The sequence below is a fragment of the Manacus candei genome, unplaced genomic scaffold, assembly GCF_025592945.1.
Source record: "Manacus candei isolate 608988 ecotype Guabito, Panama unplaced genomic scaffold, ASM2559294v1 h1tg000163l, whole genome shotgun sequence".
Taxonomy (NCBI): domain Eukaryota; kingdom Metazoa; phylum Chordata; class Aves; order Passeriformes; family Pipridae; genus Manacus; species Manacus candei.
In genome coordinates, this window is record NW_026138211.1 from 217,097 (window position 1) to 229,233 (window position 12,137).

General features: G+C 42.6%; 1 protein-coding gene across 29 annotated transcripts in view; it reads left to right on the top strand.

The window, feature by feature from the left end:
• The window catches only part of TCF4 (transcription factor 4), a 121,521-nt gene that overhangs the window by 84,316 nt on the left and 25,068 nt on the right, over positions 1-12,137 (top strand). Inside the window, exon 1 of one of the 29 annotated variants that reach the window (XM_051772994.1) lies at positions 625-773. The exons of the other annotated variants lie outside the window; for them this stretch is intronic. Coding sequence (XP_051628954.1) covers positions 705-773 — 69 coding nt within the window. The 5' untranslated portion in view covers positions 625-704. Of the gene's footprint in view, positions 1-624; positions 774-12,137 lie in introns of those variants that run through there. 29 annotated transcript variants of the gene reach the window in all.

Genomic DNA, 12,137 nt, shown 5'->3' on the forward strand with positions numbered 1-12,137 from the left:
AAAACAGGGAAAAAGAAAAAAGAGGAGAAAAGGGGATAAAATAGGGAAAAATAGGGAAAATAGTGGAAAAGTGAAAAAAAGAAGGGAAAAAGGTATAAAATAGGCAAAAAATAGGGGAAAAAGTGAAAAAAGAGGGAAAAAGGGACAAAATAGGGAAAAAACAGGGAAAAGGAGAAAAAAGAGGGGGGAAGGGATAAAATAGGAAAAAAGAGGGGAAGAAAGGAATAAAATAGGGGAAAAAAGGAAAAACGGGGAAAAAAAGAAAAAAGAGGGGGAAAAGGGATATAATAGGGAAAAAAGAGGGAAAAATGGATAAAATAGGGAAAAAAGAGGGAAGAGGAGATAAAATAGGAAAATTAGGGGAAAAGGAGTAAATCGGGGGGAAACCAGGAAACAACAAGGAAAAAAGGAAAAAATAGATAAAAATAGGGGAAAAGAGATAAACCAGGGGGACAGATCGGGCAAGAGGGGGCAGCGGGAAGGTGGGAGCGGCGGGAGCGGCGGGAGCGGCGCGGGCAGGGCCGGGAAGGGGCGGGGAGGCTCCGCGGCCGCATTCCCGGGCCGGCCCATTCCCGGCGCCAGCGCCATTCCCGGGCCGCGGGGGCGGAGGGAGGGGCGGGGGCGGCCCCGGCGGGGCCGGGCCGGGCTGAGCCGAGCCGGGCTGAGGCGAGCCCCGCGGAGCCGAGCCCGGCGGAGCGGGCGCGATGTACTGCGCGTACCCCGTGGGCGGCGCGGGCGGCGGCTCCCTGCTCTACTGCTGCAGCGGCAAGGCGGTAAGATCCCCTTCTCCCCTTCTCCCCTTCCCCCCTTCCCAGCGCCATTCCCGGCGCTGCCCGCGGCGCTCCGCCGGGCGCGACCCCCTCGCAAAAGTTTGCCCGCGGCCGCCGAATCCCGGGAAAACGGGCGGAAGGGGCACCGCGCCTTCCCTGCGCGGCGCTCGCCCGAGGGGAGGGGAAGCTCCGAAAAGAAGGGACAGCGAGGCATTCCAGCCGCTAAAAGAAGGGAAAACAAGGCATTCCAGCCGCTAAAAGAAGGGAAAACAAGGCATTCCAGCCGCTAAAAGAAGGGAAAACAAGGCGTTGCGTTGCAGCTCCTGGAACGAGGCGTTCCAGCCGCGCTCCTGCTTTTTGCAGCTCCCCCCCCTCCCGCCCCACGCGCTTCCCAACACGGGGAAAAAAAAAAAAAAAAGCAGGAAAAGCGGCTGCCTGGAGTTGGCGCAGCCCGGAAGGTCCGCACTCGCCATCTGGAGGGGCTTGGGGGTTTTCCCCGCTGGAAGGTGGTCGGGAGTATTTGGGAAGGCTCGGGGAGGGCGGCTGGAAGGGTCCGAGCGCGGTGGGGAACGGCAGGGAAGAGCGGAGGGAACAGCTCCCAACTTTGTGGGGTCGCTCAGCCCGGTCCGGAGCGGAGTCGGACTGGGAGGGAACTGGGACGGAGGGAAGCGGGATCCATGCCCGCATCCGTCGGGAAGTGGCGGCATGTGGGATGGGGCCGCGGGGAAAGGCTGCCGGGCAGGAACAGCTGTGGGAAGAGCCGGGCTGCATTATTTTCCTCATTTCTTTAATTTCCGTGGATTTCTTGGCCGCCTCGGGGGCCTTTTGTTTGGGATATTTTGGGAAGAACGCGTGGCAGGAATGCAGGATGCGGCGAAACTCCGGGAATTTGCGCAGGAAAAGCGGGCAAAACTTTAAATTGAGGAATCCCACATTCCTCAATTCCCCCCGAGGCTTTTATTTCCCGTTTTATTTTGATTTTCAAGGAGTTATTCCAATTCCAGAGCTTGACATTCCCATGCATGGAATTACACGGGAGCTTTCCAAAAGTTCCCGAGGCTGTTGTTTATCAGGAGTAGGGAATAAAATCCGGGAGCAGCGGTCACGGGGGACAATTCCCGGCACTTGGAGCAACTTTGTGCGTGCTTGGATTTTCCTCGGGGGGGTGGGGGGGGGAAAGAAGGAAATAGAGGTGGAAGTCCGTGTGGTTTTGGATTTTTTTTCCCTGGATTTATTTGTGTCTTTTTCTTCGGTTTTTTTTATGGAAGTAACTAAAGGTGGAAAGCAAAATTCCCAGGTTGCCCGGGGAGTATTCCCTACTCCGGGAATGCCGCCCCCCCGTGACATCCCAGGCCTTGGCCCCCCACTCTTTGTGTTTTCCAGAAGGTGGGAATCACATCCCAGCCGGCTCCAGCCGGGATGCTGTGGAAGAGACGCCTCGGCATTCCTGGCCATTCCCGGCTCCGGGAAAGCACAAAGAGGGAAGCGCCGCGGGGGGAGCGATCGTGGCCACCTCCCCCCCTCCTCGGGAAGGGGTTGGAGCATCCCAGTGTGTGGGTTTTTGGGAATTGTGGCCTGGCATTGTTCTGGCACAGCCCGGGCATTGTGCGGCTCTTGACGCCGTGCCAGCGGCGCGCCGGGATGCCGGGAATGAGTATCCCAAATCCCGGCGCTGCGCTGCCTCCACACGGACAATCCCGAATCCCTGCTTTTTATCCCGGTTTCCCCCCCACTGCCGAAAAGTCAACTTTTAACAGTCCAGCTGTTTTAATCCAGCTGGAATTTAAACCCGGCAGGTTTTCCTGGGAATAAACAAAAGACAAGGGGAGGGGGAAAACCCGCCAAATCGCTCCCTAAAAAAAACCCCTGCTAGTGGAAGTTGAGGAGGGAATTTGGGGACAGGAAGCATGAAAATGGCTGGAAAAGAAATTCCAGGCAGGATTCTCAGGACAGATTTCCTGAGACTTGCTTTTTTTCCCCTTTTTTTTTCCGGGCTTGAAGGGAATTTTAGGAGGGAGACACTTTGTGCCTTTAACTCCTCGCAGCTGCTCCTCGGCAGGAAATTTCCCCTGCCCATTCCATGGATTTTTGGGATCGAAAAGCTTCAGCTTAGGAGATAATGAAGTGTAGGATAAACGAGTTAATTGCTGGAATTAATTAATAGTGGGACAGAGAAATAATGGGCTTTTCATTCCTGTTTTTTTCCATGAAATCCTATAGAAAAGCAGGATGTTGTTTGTGAGGGACCCTCTGGAAGCTGAAGTGAGAGGAATTTTGTGTTGTCTGGAATGAAAGTGGGATTTGGGCTGTTTGGGCTGCAGGATTGCTGTTGGACTCTGGTTTTTGGGGATTGCTCCCTTTCTGTTGCAGCTGCCAGGGAGTCTGATCGTTATTTGTTCATGGAAAACACCTGGGAAGTCATTTCCAGGTGCTAAAGAAAGAGGGGGGGAAAAAAGCAGGAAAATCTTCTTGGAGTGGGATATGAGGAGTTTTTCCTGTTGACATTCTGGCTGCTCTTCCTATTCCCAAGCTTTTCAGCGCCCTGAAATTCCTGGAGGAGACGGATGCTCCCTGCCCTCATTCCCAAGGAGGGTCATAATTCCGTGTTCCCTCTCTGGAGTGACAAGTGAGGAGTCGTGAATGGCACGGAGCTGGGAATGGAAATGGGGGGGGGAACTTCCCTTGGAGGAGAGAATTTCAAGGAATAAAAAATGGGAATGAGAGCCCTGTACCCCCCCAGGCTTCCCGGTGGGAATGTGGGATCATAAACCCCCCACTGCTGGTGGAAGGTCCAAGAGGATTCATGAAGGTTTCCCAAGGTCGGGAGTGGGAAGCGAAGAAGGTGGAATTGTGCCGGGAGTGGGGAGGCATCCCGAGGGATGGGCAGTGGGATCAGTGCTGGGGGAACGTGGAGCTGTAAATGTACGGAGAGATCCACTGGCACCTGTGTCCGCATGGAGAGAGAGAAAACGGATCAGAGATTTACAGGGACGGGAAAACTGGGAGAAAAGAGATGGCAAAGGAGAGAAACGGGAAAACAGGGAAAGAGATGACGAAAATAGAGAGAGAAATGTAGAGAATATAGACACGTGTCTATAGATATATGTGAGATATATTTATAGATCTGTTGAGGGGCATTTATAGAGAGGGAAATGCTTACACTCCTCAGGTTCTGTGTGTATAATACAAGTATATATAAAATAGATATAAAAATAGATATATAAATATAGAGGTAAAAATGCTGGAGCTCTTCAGGATCTGTATGGAAAATAAAAATATATAAATATGTATATATTATATATATGCACGCATAAAAGAACTTGAGCTCAGGTTCTTTATGTACCATTGAAATATATATATATTAAAAATATATATTTTAAAATATAGAGGTAAAAATGCTGGAGCTTTTCAGGATATGTATGGAAAATAAAAGTATATAAATATATATATATATATAAATATATAAATATATATATAAAAGTGCTTGAGCTCCTCAGGTTCTATATGTATAATATAAATAGGTGTATTATATATTTTATATATATATGTATATATAAATGCTGGAGCTCTTCAAGATCTGTATGTAAAATAAAGGATATAGAAATATATATATAATATATTAAATATACATATACAAATATATATATATATAAAGTGCTTGAGCTTCTCAGGTTTTTTATATATACGTATATATATATATACACACGTATATATAAATATGTATTTATGTATATAAATGCTGAAGCTCTTCAGGGTCTATGTGTAAGATAATAAATATATAAAAATATATATATTAAAGTGCTTGAGCTCAGGAACTATGTGTATAATATAAATATATATATATTTTATATATCTGTATATAAATATATCAAGCTCTTCTGGATCCAGATGTAAAATTTAAAAAGTTATAAATATATACAAATAAATATATATATATATATATATAAAAGTACTCACAGGATCTCTGTGTGTAATATAATAAACTATATAAATAGGCATAAAAATATATATAAATAGGTATGAAAATATCTAATGTAGATATCAAATGAGCTTGACAGGGCTTCTATTTATAATATAAAAATAGATCAATAAATATATATAAAATAGGGATATTCAAGTGCTGGAGCTCTGCAGAATCCATAGGGATAATAGTAAATAGATATCAAAGACATTAAAATATAGGAGCTAGTTGGATCATATAAAAATATGCATCTCATATCTGAAAATATATCTAAGTACAGGAATTAAAATGCTGCAGCTCTTCAGCTTTGCTGTGATGGATGTAAAGATATAAAGTTATAAATATATAGATTAAAGTGCTTTATCTCCTCGGGATCTTTGTGTATCTTAGAAATAGATATATAGATATATAATTATATAAAAATATAGATATAAATGCTGGAGCTCTTCAACAGCTATGTAAAATATATATATAAAAATAAATAAAAATATATTTTATATATGTATATAATATATTTTTATGCATATATAAAATATACAGAGATACCAAGAAGAGTTCAAGTATTTTTATATCTATATATTTATATAATATAATTTAATATATAATATAATATACATATTATATATATATATATATATATATATATATATATATATATATATATATATATATATAATATACATATAACATATAAAGATAAGGAAGATATAGAAAGATATATAAGAGATATAAAGATCTGGAAATATCTATATAAAGATGCATAAGATTTAGGTAAAATTTATTTAAAACGCACAATTTTATGAGTGTTATCTCTATAGATATACAGATAAATATATACATAAATACCTATAATCTATAGATTAATACCTATAAATCTCTCTGTAATTTATAGAGAAATATCTGTAAATCTATGGATAAAGATCTTTAAATCTGTAAATTTATAGGTAAAATTCTGTAAATCTCTCCAATCTACAGATAAATCTCTCAAAATCTCTGTATAAATCTGCAGATAAAGATCTCTAAATATCCCTGTAAATCTATAGATAAAGATCTATAAATGCCTAGATAAAGATCTATAACTATATCTATAAAATCTACAGATAAAGATCTATAAATCTTTCTATAAATTTATAGATAAATATCCATAAATATAAATCCATAGATAAATATATATATTTATAAAAATGTAGAGATAAAGATCTATAAATCTACAGCTACCTATCTGTCAGTCTATAGGTAAATATCTATAAATCTCCATAAATTTATAGAGAAATGTCTATAAATATCCATAAATGTGTAGATTAATATCTCCAAATCTTTATAATTCCTGGATAAATATCTGGAAGTCTCTCTGGAATCTATAGATAAATCTCTCTATAAATCTATAGATAACATCTATAAATACCTCTACAATCTATAGAGAAATCTATAGCTAAATACCTATATATCTCTCTATAATCTCCAGATAATTATCTATAACTCTATAGATAAAGCTCTATAATCTATAGATAAATCTCTATAAATCTCTGGATAAAATGTCCAAAATTCTCTATAAATTTATAGATAAATATCTAAAAATCTCTATAAATCTCGAGATAAATCTCTGTAAATGTGTCTGTAAATCTCTAGATAAACATGTGCAACTGTGTCTGTAGTGGATAGATAAATGTCTATAAATCCATGGATAAATATGTAAATATCTGTACATTTATAGATATCTATAAATCTCTGTAATCTATAGATAAATATGTAAATATCTATACATTTATGGTTATCTATAAATCTCTGTAATCTATAGATGAATATGTAAATATCTATAAATCTCTAGATAAATATCTATAAATCTCTAGATAAATGTCTGTAAAACTCTACAAACTTATAGATAAACATCTACAAATCTCTATAAATCTATAGAGAAATCTCTACAAATCTCTAGAGAAATATTCCTAAATGTGTCTATAAATCTGTAGATATATATCTACAAATGTGGCTGTAAATCTCTAGAGAAATCTCTGTAAATCTCTCTGTAATCTCTAGATAAATGTCTATCAATCTATAGATAAATAACTATAAATCTCTAGAGAAACCTCTATAAATGTGTCCATAAATCCATAGATAAATATCTCTGAATCTCCCTGTAATCAATAGATTAATATCTACAAAGATCTATAAATCTCTTGATAAATCTCAATAAATCTATAGAGAAATAGCTATAAATCTCTAGAGAAAGATCTATAAATGTGTCTGTAAATCTCTAGATAAAGAACTATAAATCTCTGGATAAATATCTATAAATGTGCTTATAAATCTGTAGATCAATATCTACCAATACCTATAAATTTATAGAGAAATATCTATAAACCTCTAGATAAATGTCCATAAATCTACAGATAAATAACTGTAAATCTTTGGAGAAATCTCTATAAATGTGTCCATAAATCCATAGATAAATCTCTATAAATCTCTCCATGATCTATCAATTGATATCTACGAAGGTCTACAAATCTCTAGACAAATAACTCTAAATCTGTGGCGAAATAGCTACAAATGTGTAGAGAAGTCTGTGTAAATCCATAGCTGAACTCTAGCAATGTGTCTGTAAATGTCCCTGGGTCGATCTCTCCGTAAATCCGTGGGTAGATGCCTGTCAGTGTATAGGTGAGGAGCTGTAAATGTCTCGAGGAGTCTCTGTAGATGTGTCTGTGAGTCCGTGGATCAGTCTCTCCCACTCCCTCGCTCCCTGAGCGATGACTCTCCGCCTGCCCAGGGATGGCCCCGGATCTCCCGAGCGATGCCGATAAATCCCAGTCCATCCATCCATCCATCCAGCTCCCTCAGTCCCTGTCAGTCCGGAGAGAACTTGCTTCCTTCCCTCAGCTTTTATAAGTTCCGTGGAAATATCTCCATAACATTTCTCTCCGTGTCTGTAACCCCCCCCGGCATGGGATTGGGAGCCGGAACATCTTCCAAAGTTTTCCCAAAATTCCTCAATTTCGCTGGAAAATCCCTCCGCTCCCGTCGGGAACGACAAACCAAAATGCAATAATTCCCATTCCGGCCATAAAATTCCAGGTACTTTCCACACATTTCCCCCAGGGGGTTGTGCTTTGGGATCTGGAGCAAGAGAATAAGTGATCCTGGATTTTGGAGCCTGCTGGAATACCGGGAATAGCTTTTAAGGCCTGGAATTCTTCGTTATTCCCTTAAAAAAAAACCACTTAGTGGCTCATTCCTGCTGGATTTTATGGGAATCCAAGCGGCCTCATGCTGGATTGGGAGGGATTCGGGGAATTCTTCCAGCTTGGGATGCAGAGGGAATCATGGCATTAGAGCTGCTTCGTGTGTGCTGACAGAAAGGAAACTTTGGGACGACTCCTGGGAATATTTTAGGCCTCAGCACGGGAATTCTGAGTGGAATCTTGCCATTTGGAAATGGAATTTTACCCTTTGGGAGTGGAATTTTACCATTTTTAATGGAATTGTATAATTTAGGAATGGAATTTTACCATTTAGGAGTGGAATTTTGTGATTTTTGATGGAATTTTATCATTTCCAAGTGGAATTTGGCTGTTTCTAAATGGAATCTCTGCCCCTGGAGGACCCGGAAAACCACGTTGGGGTGTTGACATCTTGGAATAATATCCGTTCTGATCCTCCTTTTTTGTGGGAAGGGCTGGAATGGGGAGTGAGGGGGGTTTAACAAAACCTCTGGAAGCGCCTTTTCCAATTGATCTCCAGGAAATTGTTCCCAGGGATTGTTTGTTTCCTGTTTCACCCAAAGTCTGGTTTCAGTTAGGCTCGGCTTTACTCGGGAGACCGGGATTGGCTTCTTTACCCTGGGAATTCCTGGGGAAAAGGGAATATTTTCACCTCTCTGTGTCGTTTTCCTCCTGATTTTCAGAATTAGTTTCTAATTCTCCCAATTTTTTAACCCTTCTTGAAAGTTTTCCAGCCCCATGGGATGGGAAGGACCCGGAGCAGCCTCTTCCTGAGCCCCCACAGCTGTAGGAAAATCCTCTGGGAACTGCAGGGTGGCTTTTCCTTCCTTTTCCCAGGTTTTTTTTCCTTTGGGGAAAAAAAAAAAAAAAAGGGAATTAGTTTTGTGAGGATACTTTAGGGAGAATCCAGCTTTCCCTCACTTTTCCCTATTATTTTTCCTTTGGAAAAAAAATAGGGAATTAATTCAGTGAAGATACTCCAACTCTTCCTTCCTTTTCCCTATTTTTATTTTCCTTAAAAAAACCAGGGAATCACTTTTGTGCAGATGTTGGAATGAGAACCAACTTTTCCTTCTTTTCCCTAATTTTTCCTGCATTAAAAATTAGGGAATTAGCTTTGGGGAGATGCTCTGGGGAGAATCCAGCTCTTCCTTTCTTTTCCCTATTCTTCCTCCTTAAAAAAAAAAGGAATTCTTTATTATTTTTTCCTGAAGATGTTCTGATAAGAATCCACTTTTTCCTTTCCTTTCCCTATGTTTTTTCCTTTAAAAAAAAAAAGGGGGGGATTAATGTAGTGCAGATGCTCCAACATCAATCCAAGTTTTCCTTTCTTTTTTCTATTTTCCTGCCTGAAAAACCTGGGAATTCTCCTTGTGCAGGTGCTCTGGGGAGCTGGTGGGATACACAGGGGTTTGGGATCGAAAGTGCCTGGATTTGTTATTGTTTGGGAATCAAAGGATTGTCTCTGCCGATGGATCGTTACGTCAGCACCGATCCCGGTGCTCCTTTTTATGGGAAGAAATTCCCAGGCTCGTTAAAATTGCTTCAGGAGGGGGGAAGGGGCTCCTCAGGTACCTCCAGATCCTCTGATCCCTGTCAGCCCAAATTCCAGCAGCTCAGATGTTATTTTAGGGATATTCTCCCTGAAATCCTGGAATTGCTTTTTGTAACTTCCTGGATTGTAGAGCTTCCATTAAGTTGGTTGGGATCCTTCATTTTCCAGGGATTTCTCCTTTTTTCCTGTGGTTGTTCCCTAAGGCTTTGGATGCTCCCAGCTTTTCCCGAACTGAGGGATTCCTGGAAAACCCAGTGTGCAGGGCACAACATTCCAGGTGCATTTGAACCTCACAAGCAGGGAAATGCAAATATCTGGGATTTGTGCTGTAGAATCAGAGCTGGGAATTTTTCCCCTCTGCAATTGCATCAGCTTTGCTTTGGAAATGAATAATCCTGGGAAAAAAACAAACCAGGAAACCTTCCCAAAGTTGCTGTGGAGGAAATTCCATCCACTTGCAGCTTTATGGGGGACATTGTGCGGGATGAAATCCTGCTTTTTTTTGGGAATGGGAAGCAGCTGGAGTGCGGAGAGGGAGCCTCCAGCCCCCCTGGGTCCCGGGAAGTGGAGCTGAATCCCACTGTTCTCCAGGCCTGGCGCGTTCCCGGGACACGGGGCCGGTAATTGGAGAGGCCGCTCCGGGAATGTCGTGGAGCAGCTGGGCCATTGTGGGAATGAAAGGGCTGGGAACGATCCCTTTTTTCTTTGCCCTTTTCCTCTTCCCTTTTCCCATTTCTTCCCTTTTTTGCTTTTTTCCCTCCTTCTTTCCCTCTTTCCCACATCCATAAATACTGTGGGATCGCTCCAGATCCCAACATCCCTGGATGTGGCCACTCTCCAGCATTTCCATATCCAGCCTGAGCTTGGGAACTGTGGAATTGTAATCTGGGAAGAGATAAATCCCAGGAAATCAAATTACACCTGGCAGGATCGCATTCTCTATTATCCCCCTTACCGACACACCCGGATCTGTGGGATCCAGGATGTGGATCTGGTTGTAACCAGGTGGATGGCTTGGAATGTTTAATGGATTGGTTCCTCTTGGAAGGGTTGGAATGTTCAGTAGGTTGAGTCCCTTCCACCTCCACTGGTGAAGTCTCTGTAACCCGGGAATGCTGGAATGGTTTGGGAGGGAAGCGACCTTAAATCCCATCCCATTCCATGGGCAGGGAGGTTGCTCCAGCTGGATTACAGGCTGGAATCCACAACCTCTGAGGGTTTGCTGGGATGAAGATCTCTCATCCCTGGTGCAGGAATGAGTTTGCTTCCATACCATGGGATCAGTGGGAATTTAACCCTTTCCCTCCCCATCTCAGTCCAGGCTCTCCTGGGATATCCTCCCACAAAGTTCCTGGGAGCAGCAAGTTCTCCTGGAGAACTTTGGATCCCAATTTTTGGAATATTTCTGTATCCACATGCCAAATCTGGTTCATCCCTGTATTTCCTTTATGTGAGGAATTCCGCCAGCTAGTGTTGCATAAACTGGGAATTCCATCAGCCTCTGGCTCTGGGATAAGACACACTGGAAAACCCCATCGCAGCTTTCCCTTGGGATAATTCCATTCCCGGAACCTCATTCCTAGCCCTTAAAAATTCCCTTTCATCCGGAAGTACAGTCTCCCAACCCCTCTTTTCCCGGAGCCGCTGGGCACCGGGAGATAACGGCTCCAGCAGCTGCTCCATCCCGGAGCTCGGGATGCCTCACACACTCCGTGCTTTTTCCCGGGTAATTATGGTGTGAAGAGGCGCATTCGGTTGTTCCCTTTGGTTCCTGGTATGCAAATTCCCGCTTTTTAACTTCGGGAGGCCAATTTGCATTAATATTTCGGTTTCCTATGGAAAAAAAACACCCTCATCCCCCCTTTCCCCCCCCTCATCCCAACAAGTGCATCTTAATGAGGAAAAGAAACGTCGGGAAAAATAAAAGATATGGAGCTCATTAAAGGCCTTTCAGTGAAATGTGGGATCGGCTGCCAAAAATCATTAGATGGAATGAATCAAACGGGATTGGGGCCGGCAGCGAGGCCTGTTCGCATCTGTGGGGTTCAAACGCCTGATCCATAAAACAGGAATTTTAGGAGCTCTTATTTCCTGTTTTTTTTTTTTAAATCCTCAGCTTTTCCATACCTGACTCTAAGCAGGGATCATGGAATTGTTAGGGTTGGAAAAGGCCTTTAAGATCATCAGTCCCACTGTGGGATTAAATCCCTCCATTTATAGGATCCTCTGGAATGTTAAACCCCAGAAACACTACCTTGCAATGGATATTTTATTCCCAAATGCCATCCCAGAGCCCGGTTTTCCAGCTGTTTTTGCATTGGCAGGAAGTTTTCCCCTCACGACCTTGAACCAGAGGCCGAAGGGACACTGAGGGATCGCAGCATTCCCACGGATCTCCGGCAATTCTCCCGGTCGTGGGGGACCTTTTTATAGGCTTTTCCAGAGTTTTCCAGTATTTGGGATGCCTGTGAGTATAAACCCTTGAGTTTTCCCAAATTGAGGATATGTGTTATAAAACCCCCACAGACACATCCGGGGCTGTCGCTGCTCCCTCATCCCAGGAAACTGCTGGATTTCCAGCCAGGTCACTCCCAAAAATCCCCTTTTCCTGGGAGACACCTTTCCCACGTGTT